We start from the raw sequence: 27252 nt of genomic DNA, 5'->3' as shown, positions 1-27252 counted from the left end.
GTGCCAGTTCCTTTCTGGAAAGGAAGTGATTGTCTGTTCTGAAAGCTTTAAGGACATAAAGACAAGTCAATCTGCTGCAAAGTCTGATGCTTCACAGGGAGGGCTGCCAGCCTGGGGGAGGGGCTGGGGAAGTGACAGATGCAGACAAAGGGTATAACCAAGAGTGCTGTCACCATAAAGTCCTGTCACTGAAAGTGCTTAAGCTGTAATAATTACATATTGTTGTGACTTAGCAGCAGCAGCAGCAGCAGCACTGATGAATATTTCTGCACAAAGATAGATGGATATTTTCTTTTATTCTGTTTTTTAAAATGAAGAGTCTAACTCATAAAAATATGTTTTTGTTACAAAAAAGCAATAAATGTGCAAGGTAGAAATAGGAATTTTTTTTTTAATTTCATAAAGGGAAGATTACAAAATACCCACCACCAGAAAGTAACAGTTGTATAGTGCTATAATATTGTTTGGATAAAATTAGAACCATTACTAGTTTAATAGTTAGTCTTATGCAAAACAGAGTATTTCATCAGCAGAATTTTTATAGCAACAATATATTCTTAAAATTCCCCATGTCATTAATTAATTTTCTATAGCACAATTTTAATAGCTGCCTAAAATTTCATCTTAGAAATACAGTATAATTAATCTGAAACTTTGACATTATCTGGGCATCCCTGGTGGCTCAAACTGTTAAGAATCTGCCTGCAATGCAGTGCAGGAGACCCAGGTTTGATCCCTGGGTCAGGAAGATCCCCTGCAGAAGGGAAAGGCTACCCACTCCAGTATACTTGACTAGAGAATTCAATGGATAGAGGAACCTAGTAGGTTCCTATAACCTCCTAGCAGGCTATAGTCCATGGGGTCACAAATTGTTGAACACAAGAGCAACTAACACTTTCACTTTAGACATTATATATTTTCCAAATTGTCACTTTTATTCAAAAATCTTGAAAAATTAGATGTACTGGGCTTCCCTGGTGACTCAGAGGGTAAAGCGCCTGCCTACAACGTGGGAGACCTGGGTTCGATCCCTGGGTCAGGAAGATCCCCTGGAGAAGGAAATGGCAACCCACTCCAGTATTCTTGCCTGAAAAATCCCATGGACGGAGGAGCCTGGTACACTACAGTCCATGGAGTCTCAGAGAATCGGATGTGACTGAACGATTTCACTTTATGTAGTTTTGTCTAGTGTAAGTAAATAAGAGAAAAGATTTGTTGGGAAACAACTGTGACCCAATTAATAGCTTTGTGTATGTGTTGGCTCTCTGAAGGGAATTCCCCAGTTTTGATTCGTTAAGCACCATTAATGTTTCAGAATTTTATTTTACAAAGAAATTATCTTAATTTTAAGTATCTTAAAGATGTCATAACAGCATCTAAGTTATGATTAGGCATAAAAGTCATAATAGCAACTAAGTTAATCTTCCTCATTTGCTCCAAAATAGTGGAGCAAGACAGACAAATTAGAAATCCTTTTTCTCCTAAGAGTCACCACTGTCTCTACATCAGAGGGTTCTTCCTACAGATTTCAGGATTAGCTGGGTGCTTGTGACCTGCTTTCTCTGCAGCCAGTAGCACAGATGTTGCCTCTAATTCCTGCACACTGCAGTCTTCATATCACCCGAATTCTCCCTGGACGTGTGAACAAAGAAGCATGTGACAATCTGCACTTGCATTAACAGTATTGTTGTCAATGGTCAACATTTTTACTGTCTGCAGTTAGAGAATTCTTTGGAAATGAATGATGAGGAACCAAAACCAGGGACAGGAAACTCAGTTCCACCTCTCTTGTTTATAGTCAATCTTATGATTTTATGTTTTTTATTTCTTCCTCAACACAAACCTCTTCTTAGGAGAATTTTCCCCAGAGAAATCAAAACCAGAAACTGTTGTAAAATCCCCACCTGGAAAGCACAAAACAGCTTATGCCTAACTAGAGTTTTACTTAAATTCTGTTTTTCACCTTCATGGAGAATTTCTTTCAGAAGCCTACGTGGCTGCAATTAGAATATTTCAGAAGAGGAAACTCCTTCAAAAACTCCAAACGATTTCCCTCAAGTTTTCAAAGGAAAATAGCTAATATATAGGCAGAAAGCACAGCTGGGGAGAAGAGATACATTAAGAGGGGAGTGCTTATGTGCAAAGGCAGCAGGTTTCAGAAACTGACTATGGAGGTGATCGTGAGTCAGCCTTCATCATCCCCCTGGTGAGAGACTGATTTATTATTTCAAGATCTAGGAAAGGATTTTGAGTTAATACTTGCCATATTGCCCAATGAGAAAACCACGGGCACCCATTTTACCAATGAGGGACCCTCTATGCAAGTTTGGACAGCTATCCCTGTGTCATCACCTGGCAACCAGAAACACAGATATGACACAGATCTTCCCCTCGCAACTCTACTTGCCGATAAGTGGGGCTCTATCTCTACTGTCATCATTTCTTTTTTTTTTTTTTTTTTTTATTTTTTGAATCAGCCATGGATTTACATGTATTCCCAATCCCGATCCCCCCTCCCACCTCCCTCTCCACCCGATTCCTCTGGGTCTTCCCAGTGCACCAGGCTGGAGCACTTGTCTCATGCATCCCACCTGGGCTGGTGATCTGTTTCACCATAGATAGTATACATGCTGTTCTTTTGAAATATCCCACCCTCACATTCTCCCACAAAGTTCAAAAGTCTGTTCTGTATTTCTGTGTCTCTTTTTCTGTTTTGCATATAGGGTTATCGTTATCACCTTTCTAAATTCCATATATATGTGTTAGTATGCTGTAATGTTCTTTATCTTTCTGGCTTACTTCACTCTGTATAATGGGCTCCAGCTTCATCCATCTCATTAGGACTGGTTCAAATGAATTCTTTTTAATGGCTGAGTAATATTCCATGGTGTATATGTACCACAGCTTCCTTATCCATTCATCTGCTGATGGGCATCTAGGTTGCTTCCATGTCCTGGCTATTATAAACAGTGCTGCAATGAACATTGGGGTGCACGTGTCTCTTTCAGATCTGGTTTCCTCAGTGTGTATGCCCAGAAGTGGGATTGCTGGGTCATATGGCAGTTCTATTTCCAGTTTTTTAAGAAATCTCCACACTGTTTTCCATAGCGGCTGCACTAGTTTGCATTCCCACCAACAGTGTAAGAGGGTTCCCTTTTCTCCACACCCTCTCCAGCATTTATTGCTTGTAGACTTTTGGATAGCAGCCATCCTGACTGGCGTGTAATGGTACCTCATTGTGGTTTTGATTTGCATTTCTCTAATAATGAGTGATGTTGAGCATCTTTTCATGTGTTTGTTAGCCATCTGTATGTCTTCTTTGGAGAAATGTCTGTTTAGTTCTTTGGCCCATTTTTTGATTGGGTCATTTATTTTTCTGGAATTGAGCTGCAGGAGTTGCTTGTATATTTTTGAGATTAATCCTTTGTCTGTTTCTTCATTTGCTATTATTTTCTCCCAATCTGAGGGCTGTCTTTTCACCTTACTTATAGTTTCCTTTGTAGTGCAAAAGCTTTTAAGTTTCATTAGGTCCCATTTGTTTAGTTTTGCTTTTATTTCCAATATTCTGGGAGGTGGGTCATAGAGGATCTTGCTGTGATTTATGTCGGAGAGTGTTTTGCCTATGTTCTCCTCTAGGAGTTTTATAGTTTCTGGTCTTACATTTAGATCTTTAATCCATTTTGAGTTTATTTTTGTGTGTGGTGTTAGAAAGTGTTCTAGTTTCATTCTTTTACAAGTGGTTGACCAGTTTTCCCAGCACCACTTGTTAAAGAGGTTGTCTTTTTTCCATTGTATATCCTTGCCTCCTTTGTCAAAGATAAGGTGTCCATAGGTTCGTGGATTTATCTCTGGGCTTTCTATTCTGTTCCATTGATCTATATTTCTGTCTTTGTGCCAGTACCATACTGTCTTGATGACTGTGGCTTTGTAGTAGAGTCTGAAGTCAGGCAGGTTGATTCCTCCAGTTCCATTCTTCTTTCTCAAGATTACTTTGGCTATTCGAGGTTTTTTGTATTTCCATACAAATTGTGAAATTCTTTGGTCTAGTTCTGTGAAAAATACCGTTGGTAGCTTGATAGGGATTGCATTGAATCTATAGACTGCTTTGGGTAGAATAGCCATTTTGACAATATTGATTCTTCCAATCCATGAACACGGTATGTTTCTCCATCTGTTTGTGTCCTCTTTGATTTCTTTCATCAGTGTTTTATAGTTTTCTATGTATAGGTCTTTTGTTTCTTTAGGTAGATATACTCCTAGGTATTTTATTATTTTTGTTGCAATGGTGAATGGTATTGTTTCCTTAATTTCTCTTTCTGTTTTTTCATTGTTAGTATATAGGAATGCAAGGGATTTCTGTGTGTTAATTTTATATCCTGCAACTTTACTATATTCATTGATTAGCTCTAGTAATTTTCTGGTAGAGTCTTTAGGGTTTTCTATATAGAGGATCATGTCATCTGCAAACAGTGAGAGTTTTACTTCTTCTTTTCCTATCTGGATTCCTTTTACTTCTTTTTCTGCTCTGATTGCTGTGGCCAGAACTTCCAACACTATGTTGAATAGTAGTGGTGAGAGTGGGCACCCTTGTCTTGTTCCTGATTTCAGGGGAAATGCCTTCAATTTTTCACCATTGAGGGTGATGCTTGCTGTGGGTTTGTCATATATAGCTTTTATTATGTTGAGGTATGTTCCTTCTATTCCTGCTTTTTGGAGAGTTTTAATCATAAATGAGTGTTGAATTTTGTCAAAGGCTTTCTCTGCATCTATTGAGATAATCATATGGTTTTTATCTTTCAATTTGTTAATGTGGTGTATTACATTGATTGATTTGCGGATATTAAAGAATCCTTGCATTCCTGGGATAAAGCCCACTTGGTCGTGGTGTATGATTTTTTTAATATGTTGTTGGATTCTGTTTGCTAGAATTTTGTTAAGGATTTTTGCATCTATGTTCATCAGTGATATTGGCCTGTAGTTTTCTTTTTTTGTGGCATCTTTGTCTGGTTTTGGAATTAGGGTGATGGTGGCCTCATAGAATGAGTTTGGAAGCTTACCTTCATCTGCAATTTTCTGGAAGAGTTTGAGTAAGATAGGTGTTAGCTCTTCTCTAAATTTTTGGTAGAATTCAGCAGTGAAGCCATCTGGTCCTGGGCTTTTGTTTGCTGGAAGATTTTTGATGACAGTTTTGATTTCCTTGCTTGTGATGGGTCTGTTAAGATCTTCTATTTCTTCCTGGTTCAGTTTTGGAAAGTTATACTTTTCTAAGAATTTGTCCATTTCATCCAAGTTGTACATTTTATTGGCATAGAGCTGCTGGTAGTAGTCTCTTATGATCCTTTGTATTTCAGTGTTGTCTGTTGTGATCTCTCCATTTTCATTTCTAATTTTGTTAATTTGGTTTTTCTCTCTTTGTTTCTTAATGAGTCTTGCTAATGGTTTGTCAATTTTGTTTATTTTTTCAAAAAACCAGCTTTTAGCTTTGTTGATCTTTGCTATGGTCTCTTTAGTTTCTTTTGCATTTATTTCTGCCCTGATTTTTAAGATTTCTTTCCTTCTGCAAACTCTGGGGTTCGTCATTTCTTCCTTCTCTAATTGCTTTAGGTGTAGAGTTAGGTTATTTATTTGGTTTTTTCCTTGTTTCTTGATGTAAGCCTGTAATGCTATGAACCTTCCCCTTAGCACTGCTTTTACAGTGTCCCATAGGTTTTGGGTTGTTGTGTTTTCATTTTCATTCATTTCTATACATATTTTGATTTCTTTTTTGATTTCTTCTATGATTTGTTGGTTATTCAGAAGCGTGTTATTTAGCCTCCATATGTTTGAAGTTTTAACAATTTTTTTCCTGTAATTGAGATCTAATCTTACTGCACTGTGGTCAGAAAAGATGACTGGAATGATTTCAATTTTTTTGAATTTTCCAAGACCAGATTTATGGCCCAGGATGTGATCTATTCTGGAGAATGTTCCGTGTGCACTTGAGAAAAAGGTGAAGTTGATTGTTTTGGGGTGAAATGTCCTATAGATATCAATTAGGTCTAGCTGGTCCATTGTGTCATTTAAGGTTTGTGTTTCCTTGTTAATTTTCTGTTTAGTTGATCTATCCATAGTTGTGAGTGGGGTATTAAAGTCTCCCACTATTATTGTGTTACTATTAATTTCCTCTTTCATACTCGTTAGCGTTTGCCGTACATATTGCGGTGCTCCTATGTTGGGTGCATATATATTTATAATTGTTATATCTTCTTCTTTGATTGATCCTTTGATCATTATGTAGTGTCCTTCTTTGTCTCTTTTCACATCCTTTATTTGAAAGTCTATTTTATCTGATATGAGTATTGCGACTCCTGCTTTCTTTTGGTCTCCATTTGCATGAAATATTTTTTTCCAGCCCTTCACTTTTAGTCTGTATGTGTCTCTTGTTTTGAGGTGGGTCTCTTGTAGACAGCATATATAGGGGTCTTGTTTTTGTATCCATTCAGCCAATCTTTGTCTTTTGGTTGGGGCATTCAACCCATTTACATTTAGGGTAATTATTGATAGGTGTGGTCCCGTTGCCATTTATTTTGTTGTTTTGGGTTCACGTTTATACAACCTTTCTGTGTTTCCTGTCTAGAGAAGATCCTTTAGAATTTGTTGAAGAGCTGGTTTGGTGGTGCTGAATTCTCTCAGCTTTTGCTTATCTGTAAAGCTTTTGAATTCTCCTTCATATCTGAATGAGATCCTTGCTGGATACAGTGATCTAGGTTGTAGGTTATTCTCTTTCATTACTTTCAGAACATCCTGCCATTCCCTTCTGGCCTGGAGGGTTTCTATTGATAGATCAGCTGTTATCCTTATGGGAATCCCTTTGTGTGTTATTTGTTGTTTTTCCCTTGCTGCTTTTAATATTTGTTCTTTGTGTTTGATCTTTGTTAATTTGATTAATATGTGTCTTGGGGTGTTTCGCCTTGGGTTTATCCTGTTTGGGACTCTCTGGGTTTCTTGGATTTGGGTGGCTATTTCCTTCCCCATTTTAGGGAAGTTTTCAGCTATTATCTCCTCGAGTATTTTCTCATGGCCTTTCTTTTTGTCTTCTTCTTCTGGAACTCCTATGATTCGAATGTTGGGGCGTTTCACAGTGTCCCAGAGGTCCCTGAGGTTGTCCTCATTTCTTTTGATCCTTTTTTCTTTTTTCCTCTCTGCTTCATTTATTTCCACCATTTTATCTTCTACCTCACTTATCCTATCTTCTGCCTCTGTTATTCTACTCTTGGTTCCCTCCAAAGTGTTTTTGATCTCATTCATTGCATTATTCATTTTTAATTGACTCTTTTTTATTTCTTCTAGGTCTTTATTAAACAGTTCTTGAATCTTTTCAATCTTTGTTTCCAGGCTATTTATCTGTAACTCCATTTTGTTTTCAAGATTTTGGATCATTTTTATTATCATTATTCTAAATTCTTTTTCAGGTAGATTCCCTATCTCCTCCTCTTTTGTTTGACTTGGTGGGCATTTTTCATGTTCCTTTACCTGTTGGGTATTTCTTTGCCTTTTCATCTTGTTTAGATTGCTGTATCTGGAGTGGGCTTTCTGTATTCTGGAGGTCTGTGGTTCCTTTTTATTGTGGAGGATTAACCCAGTGGGTGGGGTTAGACGATTGGCTTGTCAAGATTTCCTGGTTAGGGGAGCTTGCGTCAGTGTTCTGGTGCGTGGAACTTGATTTCTTCTCTTTGGAGAGCAATGGAGTGCCCAGTAATGAGTTTTGAGATGGGTCTATGTGTTAGGTGTGTCCTTGGGCAGCCTGTATGTTGATGTTCAGGGCTATGTTCCTGCGTTGCTGGAGAATTTGCGTGGTATGTCTTGCTCTAAAACTTATTGGCTCTTGGGTGGTGGTTGGTTTCAGTGTAGGTATGGAGGCTTTTGGACGGTCACTTATTACTTAAAGTTCCATGTAGTCAGGAGTTTTCTGGTGTTCTCAGGTTTTGGGCTTAAGTCTCCTGCCTCTGGATTTCAGTTTTATTCTTCCTGTAGTCTCAGGACTTCTCCAACTATACAGCCCTGATAAGAAAACTTCTAGGTTAATGGCTAAAAGATTCTCCCCCGTTAGGGACACCCAGAGAGGTTCACAGAGTTACATGAAGAAGAGGAGAGGGAGGAGGGAGATAGAGATGAGCAGGAGGAGAAAAAGGGGGACTCAAGAGGAGAGAGACAGATCTACGCAGCTGTCTGTTCCCAGAGTGTTCTCCGTAGCCCAGTCACCTACAAGGATTCACAGAATTGGATTGGGAAGAGAAGGGGAAAGGAGGAAATAGAGGTGTTCTGAGGTAGAAAACAGAGAGTCAAGATTGGGAGAGAATAATCTTCGGTTTAAAAATAGGGCTTCTCTTCTTTTTTTTTTTTTTTTTTTGTAAGGTTATAGTGTATTGAAAATGAAAATTAAGGAGTAGTAGAGGAGTACTAGAGGACTTTAAAAGAAATAAGAGAAAACGAAAAATAGAAAATAGAAGAGAAAAAGGAAAGAAAAAAAGAAAGAAAAAGAAAAAAAAGAAAAAAAAATTTTTTTTTTCCCCCTAATTAAAAAATCGTAAAAGTCTGTGGAAATGAAAGTTAAGGAGCAATGGGGGAGTAATAGGGGATTTTAAAGGAAAATAAAAGAGAAGAAAGAAAAAAGAAAAAAAAGAAAAAAAGAAAAAAAAATAAAAAAAATTAAAAAATTAAAAAAAAAAGAGAAAAAAGTAAAATTATATCTAGGAGTTTCTCTGGAGCTGTTGCGGTCAGTGTGGGTTCGGCTCAGTTTCAGATAGCTCCTCGTTCCAGCTTATGCTTCTCGATATCTACAGGCCCCTTCCGGTGTAGTCAGTGTTTCCTAGAGGGATTTTAATCTGTTGCACCAGTCCCTTCTGAAGCGGTTCCCTTTGTTTATTTGGCTTCTGTTTGCCGGTCTCTTCAGAGCCTCATTTCCGCCGTGACACAGGCGGGCGGAGGTGGACTCTTATTCAGGTAGCTAGTTCCGTCGCTCTGCGGGGCAGGGAGGGGCTGGCGCTGCCGGGAGTGGCTGGCGCTATGGGGATGGGCTTGCGCCGCCGGGAGGGGCTGACGCTGCTTTCTCTGTCTGCGCTGCTCAGGCTCCCGGCTGTTCTATATGGAGCGCGCCCCGCGCTGCGCGAGGTTCCAGCCCTCGGGTGTTCCACAAAAGTGCGGAAGGAAAAGCTGCGCCTGCTCTCTGTGCCTTCCCCGTCAGAGCAGTCCAGGCAGCCAGGGGCTTGACGGGCGCACTCTACCCAGGTGTGGCGCGCCCCCTCCCTTCCGCGGACCCAGTCTCAGTTTCCGCTGGCGCCAGTCGGGTGTGTGCGCCTTCTGCCCTCCGCGTCCCCAGCCCCAGTCCCCGCCCGAGCCGGTCGGGTGCCTGCGCCCTGTGTCTCGCCGCGACCTTCCCCTCCCCCCTGCCTCCTGCCTCCTTCGGGGCTGGGCCGGTCCACAGCCTGCGAGCTCCTCTCTGGACCCTCTCGGTCTCTTTGTTCTGCGAACGGCCGGCAGTGTGTTCCGGCCGGGTAATTTACTCTCTCTCTTTTGGTCTCCCACAGTTCAAGTTGGCAACTCACAGAAGCTCCCTCCGATCGTCCTCAGGGCACTCAGGCCCGGACCCTACCCCAAGCAATGCCGCCTAAGAGCTCCCGGGACGGATCTCCGTCCTTAGCTCTTTTGTCTCACTTTTTATCTTTTATATTTTGTCCTACCTCCTTTCGAAGACAATGGGCTGCTTTTCCGGGCGCCTGATGACCTCAGCTAGCGATCCGAAGTTGTTTTGCGAAGTTTGCTCTGCGTTCAGTTATTCTTTTGATGAATTTGTAGGAGAGAAAGTGGTCTCCCCGTCCTACTCCTCCGCCATCTTGGCTCCTCCCCCGTATCTTCTGTCATCATTTCTTATCGGGCTTTAACTCCATCCTCTCCTGCCCCCCCGCCTCTCCGTGCACTCGCCCACCTCTCCTTGCATTCCTCTTTTTCACTGATTGCATCTTGCCAATGAAATGGATCAAGTTATTTTGCAATGGGTCCATTTAATTTTTATGTCTAGACAGCTACCAGGAATATCTACACATAAACAGGTTTGATAAACATGCCTTCATTGAGCTTATGTAACTCACTTACTTGTCCAACATAATGTGTTTTTCTTCACCTACCAGAGCTTGATAAGTAATTCAAGGTTGGGGTTCCTGGAGAGATCCTGGGGTTCAGGGATTATTATCACACCAATTTGAATGTGTGATTTAGTTTATAGTTTAACTTATGTTACAGAAAGGGTGGGGGACATAGTGGGAAATTATACATTATTCTTATGAGGGATGTTAAAAATCCAAAGCCATACCTATTTTTCTGTACATAAAGAGAATTTAGATTTGCTTTATGTTTATTTGTTCTGAAATATATAGAATCTTTGATCAAGTCAGTAAATGTAAAGGCTAAGTTGGTAAAATTCTGTTTCTGGCCATTTTTCAGTCTATGTCCCATCGTAGCTCTTGTAGCCCCTAACATCTTGCCTTTTAAGTTTAATTAGATCCAGTTTATTTTTGCTTTTATTTCTTTTGCTTTGGGAGACTGATCTAAGAAAACAGTGCTGCTATTTATATCAAAGAGTTTTCTGCCTGTGTTTTCCTTTTGTTTTATAGTACCCAGTCTTATCTTAGGTCTTTCAACTATTTTGAGTTTATTTTTATGTGAGGTATGAGGGAGTATTCTAATTTCATTCATTTCCAGGTATGCAACTTTCCCAGTACTATCTAGCAAAGAGACTGTCTTTTCTTCAATATATATTCTTAACTAATTTTTCATAGATTAATTGAACATAGATATTTGGAGACCTGTGTTTTAAAACTGCAGTTTTTCTTCTTCAAAATCAGGAGGAGCAGTTATGTTCTATTATGTTATGTTTAAGTAAAACTGCACATTCAGGGTATCTAAATTGGCATGCTCAATTGGCATATAGAAAATTATGGGGATGAGCCATTCAATTATTCTTGGACTCTTTTGAGAAAGCTGCTCTTAACAATGATTCACAGTATAAACAAAAGATTAATAGGAATATACCCTTTGTGAGACTTAATATTTCCAATTAAATAAAAAGGATGAAGTTAACTGTAATACCTACATGTGGAAAAAATAACTTGTGTCTTGTTTAGAGTTCCAGCATATTCTCTTCTTTTTTAGAAAATAATATTGTTAGTTTATTTCTGGCCGTGCTGGGTCTCCGTCGCCGTGTGGGCTTTCCTCTGGTTGCGGCAGACGCGCAGCCTTCTCCTCTCAGAGCGTCTGTCGTTTGCGCAGGCGTGGGGGGCTCAGGCTTCAGGAGCTGTGACGCGTGGGCTCGGTAGTTGCGGTGCATGAACTTACTTGCTCCATAGCCCGTGGGGTCTTCCCGGACCAGGGAGCAAACCTGGGACTCCTGCACTGGCAGGCAGATTCTTTTACACTGAGCCACCGTAAGCCCATACCACATATTCTCTTTAGATACATTTACTCTAAATATGACCTAAATGAATAACTAAATTCCACTTAACATCAGAACTGTGCTTGTAGTTCTATTATTTGGGTCAATTGTTTCAGGTACTTTTCCCCCTCCATAACAATTAACCAAGGCCACTCATAAGTAGAAAAGCAGAGTTAACAGCCCCTTCCTCTCCCTTTCATTTTCCAATTAGCATGTTTATTAATGAGCAGTAAAAGGGGTGAAAGGCGGGTAGCTTAAGAAAGAAAGAGAAAGAAGCAAATGAAGGTAATGTGTGAAAACAGATTGAGATCCTAGGCAGTTCAGGTTGGGCTGCCCCATGTGCTGTGCAGGCTTTGATTACTTCAATTTGGAGCTCAATTTCTTATTTGTTTATATAGTCTGATCCAAAAAGAAAACTGGATTTCTAGAAATTCCTTCTGTGCAGAGCAGTTCTGCAAAAGCTGCTTATATAGCAGCTCTTTTTGCCAGCCTTCCACTCTCATAACAATAAACTACAGCCACAGCCAATGTCAGAAACATCTTTACCTCTTGAACAAGGGATTCTGTCCTTCTTGTTGTTGTTCAGTTGCTCAGTCTCTCAGTTTCTGACTCTTTGCAACCCCATGGACTGCAGCACTCTAAACTTCCCTGTCCTTCACTACTTACTGGATTGGTGATTGAATTAGTGATGTCATCCAACCATCTCATCCTCTGTCATCCCCGTCTCCTCCTGCCTTCAATCTTCCCCAGCATCAGGGTCTTTTGCAGTGAGTCAGCTCTTCCCATTAGGTGGCCAAAGTAATGGAGCTTCAGCTTCAGCATTAGTCCTTCCAGTAGGGGCCCTAAAGAAATTCCGGAAGCATTTACTTTTTTCCCACCAATATTGCTCAGATTATCAAATCAACTTGACAATCAATTTGTTGTCAGGACACTGCCATGTGGTTTGTACGATGTCAACCTACTTTTTAGATAAATGCAGTCTGATTTTCTTGAATCAAAACATTTCCCAACTCTGTGTATCTGTATAAATAGCCTTCAAAGCTCAGAGTCTGAGAGCTAAATGCACTAACTAATGATAACACCCCAAATGCCCTGGGCAGAATATAAAATGCTACAGACTGTTCAGTTCCAGTAATTATTCTAAAATTTTCATTTTCTTCCTTTCCTGTAACCATATAATAATGAATGGTCAGGCTAGGCCTTTGTCTGCCTAGTAAAACAGATAATCAAACCATTTAAATACCACCCAATTCTCCCTGACCTGCTCCTTTTTGAAATATTGTCTGAGTTATGTTACTGGGAGGTATTGTATGCTAATGGGTTTCTTTCTGCTGTTAACAGGTTTTGGATTCAGGGACACGGAAAGAATATGATCTACCACATACTTTGCTACGAAATAGAAAAAGCCTATTTTACAAGATGGTGCAACAACTGGGTGAGGCAGAGGCTGCTCTCCTCACCAAAAGGGCAAAACAGGTGAGCCTGCTCCAGGAAGCTGTAATTAAAATTCACTTCCAGGGTTCATTCTTCACAAGATCTCCACCAAGGGTCTGGGAACAGACATTCTGTGCTCTTTTCAATTAGAAGCCACCAGAGAGGAAGCTTCATGACTGGATCTTAACAACATGTGGCAGGTTGAAGGCAGGTCTGCTGAGAATCTGCGGCAGTGATGGGGGTGGGGTCGGGATGTGTGCACCCTTCTGTGTGACCGCACCTGTGCCTGAGACAGAGATTTTGGATTTGACTTTTCACATGTTTGGACTCTGAGTTGAGATTCTCATGAGGCACTGAACACTCTCATTTTGCAGACCCTTTACATTCATTCTGATTGGTGCTCAGCACATTTGTGATACAAGTTCTGTCAAGTAATATCCAGGAAATTTGAGAGTTTAAGGGAAAAAGAAAAACTTGGAATATTTTGATTCTAGGAAGATCTTCCAGAGAAAGGTATAGTTCTCTTCTGTTGCCTAATCTGTAAAGAAAACTGTTACCTGAAATTATCACTTTCTCCCTAATTCTTTGTTGTTTAGAATTAGGTCCATTTGCGCCCCCCATGTTTCCTCTACCTTCTAGGAGATGAAATCGTCATCAGGACAAATCAAGAGCTCACAACAGCTTCACACTGTAGTCTGAGTGGTGCTGAAGGTCACAGAGCACTTTCTCAGAGACGAGGTGTGGGAGGTGCTAGGCACTGTGTGTGGTGTGAGGAAGGCGCTCAGTGAGGAACATCCGGGTCACGTGGAGTCTTCCTAACAGAGGTGCAGTGGTGACCAAGGGCTGGTTTAGGAGACTTAGCCACTGTCATGCAGCCCTCTGTGATTCTTTCTGGAACCAGGTGGGAGTGAGATTGGGGTTGATGGGAAGATTGAGGGAGGGAAGGAAGGTCTGGTGTTCTTGCCCCTTAACATGTGTGGCTGAGGGTGGGATGTGGCTTTCCCATCAAAAATTTATCTCTGGACATTAAATTATGGGTGTATTTTCCATTCTTCATACTTTTCTGCTTTTCCCAGAATTTCACTTGTAAATAGAATAAGATTATTTGTGTAATATATAAAATGTCTTAGAGAAAATATGTCCCAGTATCTTAAATACTTCTAGATGAAAGATTTATCTAAAATATGGCCTAAGTTCATCACTGTCTCCTCTCAGTCCTCTCTAGAAATGAGGAAATGCAGAGCAGGACTTTCTATTGCTCATCGGGTAGACTTCCTGGGTCCCAGAGCTGGCTGGAGAGTTGGCAGAGTTAGAGTTTGTGCTTAGGTTTAGGGAAAAGGAAGTCTGTGTTCTGAACTTTTCATAAGTACTTACATTGTGTGCAAATGTTGAGAAGCTGAACAAGGAACTCTGTATTTTTCTTATGCCTGAAATTCACAGAGTGCTTTTATCCACTAGAGTGTCTCCCAGTCAGATCATCCCTCCTGAGACCTCAAGAGCCAGAAATCTACCAAACCCTTTTGCTCTTTTGACCTTAGGCATTTCACAGCAGAAAGAGGTGTTCCCACCTGTGTGTCAAAGTCTTCATTTTAAAACTATAGTATCATGACATTGAGTAATGGGAAATAGAACACAGAATTTTAAATTGGTCCAGATAATAAGATAATAGCATTCAACCCTCTCTTTGTACAGGTGAGGAAACTAAGGTGCTTTAGAAGGAAGGTGGCCCTATGTATATAACTGATGTTAAGCTAGTTTGCAGCAGACACAGAATTATAAATTTATCCTTTCAGTAAATATTTTAAATCAAGTATAACATACATACTGAAGCAGACATAGGTCATAGAATTAGAAATCTTGTGATTCCTGGTCTAGTAATCCTGAACCTACTCTAGCAGTATTAATAGTAAGTTACATTTGTGTGGTTCTTTATAATTTATTTTATACCATTCTCACATGTATGATTTCACTTAATTTCCTGATGATCCATTTTTATGCCATGTCATGGATGAGGAGAGTGCCTCCAGAGTTCACCTAAGGTCACAGAGCTGGTCCAGGAAGCACAGAGAGGGAATTGCTGAGGGAGGCTGGGTGCTGTCCTAGGTACTATGTTCTGTGTCGAGCCTGAGAACACTGCTCCTGTCACCTGGTAGCCAAGGTAGGGCCAGTCACCGAAGTTCACAGGGTGGCAGAACCTCACTCTTAGATTTCAGTCCTGCCACTGGCTCAGGTCACCTCTACAGAAAGAAATGCATTTCTTAATTCTCATGCCATCTTGACATTATTTCTGCATACTCTGCATCCTCTTAGGAGGATAAACTGCCAGATTATCTGTTTTTTGAATGTGCAAGCATCAGATATCAATGTCTTGTTCAGAGCTGTAACACCAGGAGCATTAGCCTAAGTCACAAGGTTTTCACTTTAGTAGAACAGAATTCATTCATCTGAAAAGAAAACCCAACATCTGGGAGAAGGTGCTTCCACATCACATTTTCTTGAACTCCTAGCTCAGGTGAGCGGATCACTGTCTGACTGACCCCTTTTTGGGTGATCGATGAATTAGTAGAGAAGTACCTTTTAGATACATAAAGCTAAAGGGGGCAGTAGTTTGCTAGGGCTGCCATACAAAGACCAAAGAGTAGGTGACAGAGAGAGAAACTTATATCCTCACAGCCATGGAGGTTGGAAGTCTGAGGTCAGGTGTCAGCAGGGTTGGTTTCCTCTGAAGTCTCTCTCCTTGTCTTGTAGACACCATCTTCCCTCTGTGTCTCACATGCTCTTCCCTCTGTGTGAGCCTGTGTCCTGGTCTCTTCTTATGAAAACTCCAGTCTGTTAGATTAGGACCCACCTGTATGATTTCATTTTAACTTTATTGCCTCTTTAAAGATGCTGTCTCCAAATACAGTCACATTCTGTGGTATTGGGGGGGTTTAAGACTTCAACATGTAAAATTGGAGGTGAGAGGGTAACAGTCAGGAAGACCAGGGGTCTCCAAATGGAGGGAGTAGGCTGCAAGTGTCAGACATTTTTTATCTCTCTCTTAAGCTGAGGAGGTAACAAACTACTAGCATATTTTTCCCCTTCTCTATACAAATTTATATCTTCCAAAAAAGAAATGCAAAAAGGTAAAATGGCTGTCTGAGGAGGCCATACAAATAGCTGAGAAAAGAAGAGAAGCGAAAAGCAAAGGAGAAAAGAAAAGATATACCCATATGAATGCAGAGTTCCAAAGAATAGCAAGGAGAGAAAAGAAAGCCTTGCTCAGTGATCAATGCAAAGAAATAGAGGAAAACAATAGAATGGGAAAGACTAGAGATCTCTTCAAGAAAATTAGAAATACCAAGGGAACATTTCATGCAAAGATGGGTACAATAAAGTACAGAAATGGTATGGACCTAACAGAAGCAGAAGATATTAAGAAGAGGTGGCAAGAATACACAGAAGAACTATACAAAAAAGATATTTGTGACACAGATAATAATGATGGTGTGATCACTCAACTAGAAACAGATATCCTGGAATGCAAAGTAATGTGGGCCTTAGGAAGTATCACTACGAACAAAGCTAGTGGAGATGATGGAATTCCAGTTGAGCTAATTCAAATCCTTAAAGATGATGCTGTGAAAGTGCTGCACTAAATATGTCAGCAAATTTGGAAAACTCAACAGTGGCCACAGGACTGGAAAAGGTTAGTTTTCATTCCAATCCCAAAGAAAGGCAATAGCAAAGAATGCTTGAACTACTGCACAGTTGCACTCATCTCACATGCTAGCAAAGTAATGCTCCAAATTCTCCTCGCCAGGCTTCAAAAGTATGTGAACTGTGAACTGCCAGATATTTAAGCAGCTGGATTTAGAAAAGACAGAGGAACCAGGGACCAAATTCCAACATCCGTTGGATCATCGAAAAAGCAAGAGAGTTCCAGGAAAACATCTACTTCTGCTTTATTGACTATGCCAAAGCCTTTGACTGTGTGGATTGTAAAAAACTGTGGAAAATCCTTCAAGTGATGGGAGTACCAGACCACCTGACCTGCCCCCTGAGAAATCTATGTGCAGGTCAGGAAGCAACAGTTAAAACTAGACATGGAACAATAGGCTGGTTCCGAATCAGGAAAGGGTTACATCAAGGCTGTATATTGTCATCCTGCTTATTTAACTTATATGCAGAGTACATCATGAGAAACACTGGACTGGATGAATCACAAGCTGGAATCAAGATTGCTGGGAGAAATATCAATAACTTCAGATATGCAGATGACACCACCCTTATGGCAGAAAGTGAAGAAGAACTAAAGAGCCTCTTGATGAAAGTGAAAGAGGACAGCTAAAGTATTGGCTTAAAGCTTAACATTCAGAAAACTAAGATCATGGCATCCAGTCCCGTCACTTCATGGCAAATAGATGGGGAAACAACAGAAAAAATGGCAGGGTTCATTTTTTTGGGCTCCAAAACCACTGCAGATGGTAACTGCAGCCATGAAATTAAAAGACACTTACTCCTTGGAAGAAAAGTTATGACCAACCTAGACAGTATATTAAAAAACAGAGACATTGCTTTGCCAACAAAAGTCCATCTAGTCAAAGCTATGGTTTTTCCAGTAGTAATGTATGGATGTGAGGGTTGGACCATAGAGAAAGCCGAGCGCCGAAGAATTGATGCTTTTGAACTGTGGTGTTGGAGAATACCCTTGAGAGTCACTTGGACAGCAAGGAGATCCAACCAGTCAGTCCTAAAGGAAATCAGTTGAATATTCATTGGAAGGACTGATGCTGAAGGTGAAGCTCCAATATTTTGGCCTCCTGATATGAAGAACTGACCCATTTGAAAAGGCCCTGATGCTGGGAATGATTGAAGGCAGGAGGAGAAGGGGATGGCAGAGGATGAGATGGTTGGCTGGCATTATTGACTCAATGGGCATGAGTTTAAGTAAGCTCTGGCAGTTGCTGATGGACAGGGAAGCCTGAGGTGCTGCAGTTCATGGGGACGCCGAGAGTAGGACAGGACTGAGCGAATGAACTGAACTGATACAAATGTAAAAAGAGGTTTCTTTTAAAATTCTGTGTTGCCATGAGGATACCTGGTTCCACCTGAACTTAACTTTTCTCAAACCTTGAGCTAAGCAATGCGTTTTTCTTATGGAAATGTTTGTTTAAAACCATGTTAATGAACTATGTATTTACCCTAGACTCTGTCTTCAAGTGGGTTCCCCATAAGACTCAGAATTGATTTGACAAACCAGTATGTTTCCCTCATGCAAATGTTCTCTTAAGCTATGTCAATGAGACTGTATTTGCTTAGAAAGCTGCCTTTCTTCAAGATTCATGGCAATCATTTTATGACCAGGGACAACTCACCTTGTGCCAATGATACCTCAAAATGCAAGTTGTTTGTGAGGGGCCTGGTGACAGTCTCTGAGTTTTGAGACATTTCCTTTCTCTAATTAGCACTTCCCTTTCACTTTTCACTTTCATGCATTGGAGAAGGAAATGGCAACCCACTCCAGTGTTCTTGCCTGGAGGATCCCAGGGACGGAGGAGCCTGGTGGGCTGCCGTCTATGGAGTGCACAGAGTCGGACAGGACTGATGCAACTTAACAGCAACGGCATTAACATCTAAACCTGTTGTGCTCCTTTTATGTGTGAAAATGGCAAGCCCTGTTTGGATGCTAGATTTCCTATCCTCTTTGTTACCCTGTTTTTAATTTATTTCAGGGAATAAAATGATTTTGCTTATCAATTTATTGTAATGATAAAGCATATCCGTGAATCAGAATGACCAGAAATCTAAGAGATCTACGGGTTATTTGGCATTACGTCCAGTCCCACTGAGGGTTTTAATGGGGCTACTTCCTCCATAGAATAAGTACAGCCCTGGTTTTTTAAAACTGTGCCTCCAATGGTGATATGATTGCTTCACATGAAGAAGGAAACCTAGAAATGTGTTGCCTCAGGAGGAGGACTTTAAAACTTTTAAACATGTTGTATTTGTCTTTTTCTCCCTCAGGTGTACTTCAAAAGGAAATAGCCAGATATCACTCACAGTGACCATGTGGTTATGAATGTTTCCAGTGGACAGCCCTCAGCCTTCACAGTTTTTGAGTCAACACTGTGATTCTACGATGAGTTCATGTCTATTCCAAAGGGATTTTTTCCAATAGGTAAAAACTGCACTAATATAGTGCACTAATATAGTTTTTGCACTGCATAAACTATATTCTACTTTTTTTACACCAGCAACAAATATTTACACATTACAAGATGTTAGTTCTCCAGCTTCACTCAATGATTTCAAGCTCTTGAAAAAGGATTTATTATGTTTATTTAAATGTTCTATTACTCGCTTTCTGATCCAAATCAGTGGTACAGGCCACCAATAAAAGCTGTCTCCCAGGTTTTGTGTTTTGAGAGACTCCAGAGCTAAACTCATTTTCTAAGATTTGAGACAAAGTTGTCACAGGTTTTTCTTTTACTGTTCCCAGAATTATGTATTACTTTCCAATTATATCAGGGATTCTGTTTACTTGAAGACTGTGTGAAGTTGCTGTTTTGTGTCACCACTTCCTTTAACATGACTAGGATCCACTAGGATCCACTATTTAACCTCTGGTTAAAATACTACAGAGAAAACTGATAGGAAAAATATATAATATACTATAGTTTAAGTAACAACAAAGAAATAGATATGTGGTTAAATACAGAAGGACAAAATTATATGTTCTAAAAGAGAAGAAAGAGAAAATATGCTTTCTCAAAATAGGAGCCCTTCTAGGGGATTTGCTAATGAAGGACAGATGTGTACTAGACTGTCTTCTAGATAGAGGATTTTCTTTTATTTTTTTACATTACAAATTGTGGTAAAGTATGTATAACATAAAATTTACCATATAACCATTTTTAGTCACACAATCCAGTGGCATTAATCACATTCACAGTGTTGTGCAGCCACATTGTCTGGGTAACTTTTGGTAATTATGTTTTTCCCATTCAGTGTGTTATTTATGCAGAGTAATTTTGATAAGTTTCATTTTGCTAGGAGGAATCTGTTTCCTGTGACTTTTGAGCTTGATTGACATAAATTTATTCACAATATCTTATGTGTTCAATCTCTGCAGTATCTCTAACTGTGTTCTTTTGGCTTTTTAATTTTCTTTTAGCCTTCTTTTTTATGAATAATCTTGCATAACTTTTTCCTGTTTTCAAAGAATCAACTTTTTGCTTGACTTATGCTCTTTTTTTCCCTAGTTCATCATATCATTATTTCTTTCCTTCAACTTTTCCTTAACTTTGAGGTTTTTCCTCTAAATTCTTAAATTGAAAAGAGATTAGTAATTTCATCATTTTTCTAATATAAGTATATAAAACTGACTTTTTTCCTAAGATCCACTTGAGCTTCAACCTGCAAGTTTTGATACTCACCACCACCAATAGCCATAGTATTATGTATTTTTTTAATTCCTAATTTAATTCATTAACTATATCTTTTACCCATGGGTTATTCATAGGTATAATGTTCTCTAAATTTCAAATGCTAATGGATTTTTTCTTTTAGATTGAACCATGTGGAACTGTTAACATTCCGTCTTTTTATAAGCTATAAAATGTCACTTTCATATGGTTCAACATATAGTTGTCTTTTGTTATTAATATATAGCTTAATTTAATTTGGTCAGACAACATTAGATTGTGAATTTTAAACCAAAGGTAACCACATTCACACTAAAGGTCCTTGTTTCTACCATTTTGTATTTTATTGGGGTTTTTTAAAAACGTTATAAGTACATGTGTAACCAGTAATTTTCAATAAAAATCCTCCCCAAATACTGGAATGTTTTCCGATACATGTTGCAGCTGGTTCTCTGGGATGCAGACTCAGATGGAGTTTAGTGCTGGGATGTGTATCAGGGTTGCCCTTGGGGCCAACACTGTGGAATCAGAAGGGACGAAACAGGGTAAGGCAGAGGGAAGGATCAAGCTGGATCACTGGCCAGACGGCCTGAGCCGACCCCATGGGAGTTTGGAATGACGATGGCCCTTCAGGGTTGTCCTGACACATCCAGTGACCAGGCCTTTATACCTCCACCCGGATGGGTCATTGCACACAGGCTGCCCCCAGAGGGGCTGTTGCTTTAAGGTTGCCCACTGGCAGCTCTTACAGCTGCTGGACAACAAGTCATTGAAAGGAGGTCAGAGACAGCACGTCTCCATGTCCCCCCTGGGCATGTATCACAGCTCCAGAGGTAGGTGATGAGGGTGTACTGTGGGGGAAACTCTTGATGACTGATGTTTAAGTCAAAAGGATGACTCAGTGATTCTCCTAAATACCCTCTGCTCTAAAAAATAGAGGAGAAGTTCCCTGTAGGGGAGATATCCTCATTCTCCAGGGTCAGCCCTACTGTCACCTCTTCTAGGAAGTCACATTAAGATCAGTTGTCATCCTAGGTAACTCAGATTTGTGTGTTACCCTGAGCACCTCTCTTGTCAAACTGAACCGTACTTGGTTAGAGTCCATTGTCACCATCTTGAGATACTTTATTTTTAAACAAGGGGCCTGTTCTTTCTGTTGTGCATGTAGCCTGCCCTGAATGTGAGTGTTCACACATGGCCTTTTTCTCATTAAACTAAGTGAGAAAAAGACTTGAAACTGTGCCCTGTTCACTTTTTAATCATGTCTTCCAACAGAATAGCTGTACATAGAGGGTGCTCACTAAATGTTTGTTGAATGAACAAATGATGGCTGACAGCAAACCATCCTTCTCAACTTTATAACTTTGAGATTTTAAGAGGTAGCCTGGGATAACAGAAAGCCCTGGTTTTAGAGTCAGTCACACTGACCTGTCCTTTCTCTACTACTCACTAGCAGTGTGGGTGTGGGAAAGCAGTAACCAGCCAAGGTGCCAGGACATTAGAATGGCACCATCCTTGACAAAATAGACTCTGGATATTTTACAGCCGCATAGTCTTAGTTACATGCTTGGGTAAGCATCTCAAGCTCTGAATCTCAGTTTCTTTGTCTGGAAAATGAATATAGTTTCTGTTCTTGAACCATTACTTTGGTTGGGATATTGGATGACCTAAGAGCATCCAAAGACACAGTGTGGAGTCACTGACCTTGGTGATTCTTATCACCAGGAGAGGAGAACAGGATGAGTGTGGATGAAGGAGGTTTGTAGGCTGTAGAAGGTGTATTTGAGGAGGTCCTCATCTGATGGCCTAAACCAAACTGTTCCTTCTCCACATGTAGTTAAAATGACACAAGCACATGGGAAGGAGCACAAACTCTGGAGTCAGGGACAAATACTGGCTCTTCTGGGCACTGACTGGGTTTGGATACAAGTTCTGCTACCTGCTAAGTGTGGGCTCTTAAGGATGGGAAGCCCACTGTGCTTCAGTGTCTTTGTCTGAAAGTTGAGGCGGGGATAGTGTGATTCTCAGGGGGCTGCTGCAAAGATCAACTATGATAGTGGCACTGTGTGGTCTGTGCACTAGTGTCAGTCCATGACCTGTTTGTAACCCAGTTAGAAATAAGTACAGGAAATTCAAGAAAGCTAGAAACTCACAACCATCTGTATTGCTGTGACATCCACCCTCAGGATGGGTGGGATCCTGAACACCCCGGGGACCAGTGTGAGTGTTGGTCTTGTGGGTAGGTGTGGAAGGGGGTGTGGTTGAGCTGCACACCAGCTGTACACAGTGGATCATTGGTTAGGTTGCGATGGCCTGAAAATGTAAAATTAGATAAAACTGATATTTAATCCCAGACAGGTAAGAAGCAATGTTGGATATGTTCAATGCTTTTGAACAATGCTGTATATGTGATTAGCTGTCAAGTAGTACTACCCTCTCTAGCACCATCCTCTTTACTGTTACCATGATATTTATCTTAAATTTAGACCACACAGGCTTTCAAAAGGCCCTACTAAACATTATCAATATTTTTAATAGCATTAAAAAGTTAGAAATAAGTAAACTCTGGTTTAAGTTTAAAGGATTTGTTTCAAGCCTAAAAGTGTGCATATATTTTTTACCAATTCTATTCTTGAATAAGCAGCATTGTCCTAAGGTTGAAGAAGGTCCCTGGAAGCACAACAGGCCACTTTGAAACCTTCAGAGATTTTTTAAACACAAGGTTTTAAGTGTAAGCTATTAATTTTCCTTTAAAAACAGAAAGAATGTGGATTAACTGAGTTTTTGTTTTTTAAACCTAAAGTTAATAAGAATCAAAGTTAAGATTTAGACACACTAGGAATGTTCTACAAGAAGTTTACATTGGATGGTTCTGACTAAATTCACTCTTTCACTCAGCAACCATGCTCACTAGTATCCATCCCAATAGGTGGAAGCCTTGGGTATTTCAAAACAGTGTTTGATCCAGAAGCTTATCATATTTAATTCTGGAGGACATTACATGAAAAACATTTTTAAAATTAAATTTTTCAGACTACCTAGACAAAAATGAGTCTCTGAGATGGAGTTTATATCACATTAGAAATGTCATAAGTAAATAATGATAAACAGAGGATTGAGGGCTTTTAAACCCTACATTTTACAACACTAAAAATTTTAAAAATCCATGAGTTTATACTGATTCCTATAAGACATAAAATAGATAGTAGGAAGGGAAAGCCCTTTTTTGCAGTACCAGGTCAATTCACAAATGTAGACACATTGACAGAAAAGTAGCAACCATTGTTGTCATAAATAATTCAGACAAAATTCATCATTGTCTGAATGTACAATGAATGTTCATGGGTTGGGGGAGACACAGCATTTTCATGGACTCAGAGTATCTTCTCAGATTAATTCTTTAGGGAAGAATTGTATTTTCAAAGTGGAAAAATATGACAAACATCTGGCTAAGCAAGTAATCAGACTAAATATTATTAATAGCGAACCTACTGACACCCTTGACTTTTTTTTCTTGTTTCTTTAAAAATTTAAGTATCATTGATTCACAATGTTGTGTTAATTTCTGCTGTGCAGCAGTGATTCAGTTATACATATACATACAATCTTTTTCATATCAGTTAAATCAGCAGGGTGACAATATACTGGCCATACTCCTTTCCCAATTTTGACCGAAGCAGTTCCATTGGTGAAGAAAATGGCACCCCACTCCAGTATTCTTGCCTGGAGAATACTGGGGATGGAGGAGCCTGGTGGGCTGCTGTCCATAGGGTCGCACAGAGTCGGACATGACTGAGGCGACTTAGCATGCGTGCATACATTGGAGAAGGAAATGGAAACCCACTCCAGTGTTCTTGCCTGGAGAATCCCAGGGACGGAGGAGCCTGGTGGGCTGCCGTCTATGGGGTCGCACGGAGTCGGATATGACTGAAGCGACTTAGCAGCAGCAGCAGCAGTGGCAGTTATTCCATGTCTGGCTCTAACTGTTGCTTCTTGACCCATGTACAGGTTTCTCAGGAGACAGGTAAGGTGGTCTGGGATTCCCACCTTTTTAAGTTTACCAGTTTCTTGTGATCTGCAGAGTCAAAGGCTTTAGTGTAGTCAATGAAGCAGAACTAGATGTTTTCCTGAGCAGAAACCATAAGGCCCGCAAAGCCTGGAAATGTACTTCCTGGTCCTTTACAGGAAAACTCTGCCCACCCTGCCCCAGACCTCTGCTATTCTAAGTCTGGCCTGTGGACCAGCAGCCTCGGCTGGCCTGGGAGGCAGTTAGGACACAGAATCTTGTCTCCACCCCAGACCCACTGACTCAGAATCTTCAGATCCCAGGTGAGTCCTGCTCATAGTACAGTTAGAGAAGCGCTGGTTTAGAGGCCTGGCTTGGGTCATCCTGTGCTGCGGGCAGCCAGAGAGGACCAGGGGGTGTGGCCACCTGGAGCCCCTCCCCCTCCAGGCCATGCTCTGAGCACCTGGACCCCAGAATCCCTGCTCCCAGCCCCAGTGCAGGCCTCCATCCTGGGGCCCATCTCCCAGCCTGACAGGTGGTCAAGATGCAGCTGTTAATGGGTGGGAAGAAGGTGGCCTGAGCTTGAACTTGAAGGCTGAGAGTGCTCTTGCTTGAGCAGCAGATTCCTCATGGCACAAAGAGGGTCAGAGCCAGAGGTGGGAAGAACAGGGGGAGGGCTGAAGGTTGGGTCGACCCCTCCCTCTGCTGTCCTGCCCTCTGGCTTGGAGCTCAGTGTCCAAAACTCCAGTCTGCCAGATTTTAATAGTTATGTAGGTGTACTTGACAGTTTTGTTTGATTTATAACTTTTAAATATTTAAAACATATAGTATGGACTTCATTTTTACTCTTGACCCAGGGCTCAGAGGTGTGAGTGGCAGGTCTGTTAAATGTTTCTCAAAGTGTGTTCAGAGGACCCCCTGCATCAAAACTGACTGGGTTGTTGGTTAAAAATTCAAATTCTCAGTCCCCACTTGTGTAACCCCCTGGATCAGATCTTTGGGGTTGGAGCCCAGTAACCTGCATTCTGACCCCTCCCCTGGTGACTCTGATCCACAGCAGAGCTCCAGGAGCATTTGTAATGGCAGGGGGGATGTAGAGGGGAGCTGCCACGAGTGGTGGGAAGTGTCAGGGAGAGAGAGGGAAGTCCCAGGCCAGAGGGCGGTGCTGACCATGAGCTCACTCCTTTCCTGCTTCTCTTCTGATTCTCCTCACAACCTGGCCTGACCCCACCCCTGAAAGCGGGCTGCAAGGAGAAGCTGCCAGAAGGGAGCAAGGGTGCCCTCCTGCTGACCATGGGGCTCTCGGGGCTGCCCTGCAGAAGGAAGGAACCGAGTCAGGGGCAATAGGAGCAAAGGGGGCTGCGGGCACCTGAAGGGACCACACAGACCCACCTGGAGAGTTGGGCTGAAGCCACTGAGCAGGTCTTTGGACAGGAGAGAACTCCAGGTCCTGCCAGGACACGGGAGGAGCGGGGACAGACTGTGTGGTCCCACCTGCCTGGGCTCAGAAGCTGCTTCTGTCAGTTAGGAGTCATATGATCTTGAGCAATTTCCTTAAGCTTTGTAGGCCTGTTTCCTTGTCTGTGAGATGGGGATCCTAACACCCTCTAGGCTTGTGTTACAAGTAAACATGGTAATTAAGTAAAAACACATCTTTGCTATACAGGAGGTCGGAATATACAGCAGGGTGGTTGCCGTTTACTGTGAAGTTTGTCACCTTACACCTCTGTGCTTCCTGATGCTTGATATCATAGGCACTTGTCATTGGCTGTTAAGACCAATTTCCTCAAACCGCAGGCACAGGAAGGCCCCAGTCACAGGCATGTGCCAGACCCGCTTCTGGCCACTGACCGGGAGCTCCCTGAGCTTCCCTGTGCAGGAGCGACTCCTGAAGTTTCTGCCGAGCTGCTCCTTGTGTTCGGTTCCCGGGATTTCCCTCCTGGCAAACCACATCTAGGGAATCCTGTTCATGGGGTTTGTGATGAACTAAGGCCAGGCTTGTATGAAACCTCCAGGGGCAACTGTACCATACTGGAACCACCAGAGGGCTGCAGAATCCAGGAATCCAGGTGAGGAGGGTTGGAAAGGCCAGGGAATGAGGGGCCAGGAAGGCCTCACAGCAGGCAAGAGGGGTGGGGCCTGTACTATTGCCTCACCCTCATTCACCTCACCTTCCACACACAGAAACGCACACTCCTGCTCCTGCAGAATCACCTGATCTCTGTATATTCAGTTATCTCCTCCAGGTACAGTCCTTTATATCCTCAATATGGTAAATGCTGGTGGTTTGTAAACTTGGCTGCAAATTCGAATCACCAGGGGAGCTCTAGAAAATCCCAATGCTGAGTACTCATGTCAGTTAAATCAGAATCTCAGGGAGGGGAGGCAGGAGTCAGCACTTTTATTAATAAAACCCCACAGGTGATTCCACCCTGTTGCCAACTGAGAACCACTGTTGGAGGTAAAAGATCTCATTTCTTCCCAAAAGGCAGCTGCTTTCATTCACATTTCTGACAAAACGTGATCAACTGGAGAAGGGAATGGCAAATCACTTAAGTATTCTTGCCTTGAGAACCCCGTGAACAGTATGAAAAGGCAAAAAGATATGACACTGAAAGATGAACTCCCCAGATCGATAGTTGCTCAATATGCTACTGGAGAAAAATGGAGAAATAACTCCAGAAAGAATGAAGAGACAGAGGCAAAGAGAAAACAGTGCACAGTTGTGGATGTGACTGGTGATGGAAGTAAAGTCTGATGCTGTAAAGAACAATATTGCATAGGGACCTGGAATGTTAGGTCCATGAATCAAGGTAAATTGGAAATGATCAAACAGGAGATGGCAAGAGTGAATATTGACATTTTAGGAATCATTGAACTAAAATAGACTGGAATGACTGAATTTAATTCAGATGATCATTACTTCTATGACTGTGGAC

The 27252-nt window shown here is 41.2% G+C and overlaps 1 protein-coding gene across 4 annotated transcripts in view; it reads left to right on the top strand.

The window, feature by feature from the left end:
* The window catches only part of LOC122686751 (ATP-binding cassette sub-family C member 4-like), a 2082459-nt gene that overhangs the window by 1709088 nt on the left and 346119 nt on the right, over positions 1 to 27252 (top strand). For 3 of the 4 annotated variants that reach the window (XM_043891989.1, XM_043891991.1, XM_043891990.1), the window contains exons 27-28: positions 12809 to 12943; positions 18908 to 20739. The exons of the other annotated variant lie outside the window; for it this stretch is intronic. In XM_043891989.1, coding sequence (XP_043747924.1) covers positions 12809 to 12943; positions 18908 to 18928 — 156 coding nt within the window. In that variant the 3' untranslated portion in view covers positions 18929 to 20739. Of the gene's footprint in view, positions 1 to 12808; positions 12944 to 18907; positions 20740 to 27252 lie in introns of those variants that run through there. 4 annotated transcript variants of the gene reach the window in all.

The sequence above is a fragment of the Cervus elaphus genome, chromosome 30, assembly GCF_910594005.1.
Source record: "Cervus elaphus chromosome 30, mCerEla1.1, whole genome shotgun sequence".
Lineage (NCBI taxonomy): Eukaryota > Metazoa > Chordata > Mammalia > Artiodactyla > Cervidae > Cervus > Cervus elaphus.
The sequence above is the reverse complement of the archived record's forward strand: the minus strand, read 5'-3'. Positions and strand labels throughout refer to the sequence as shown.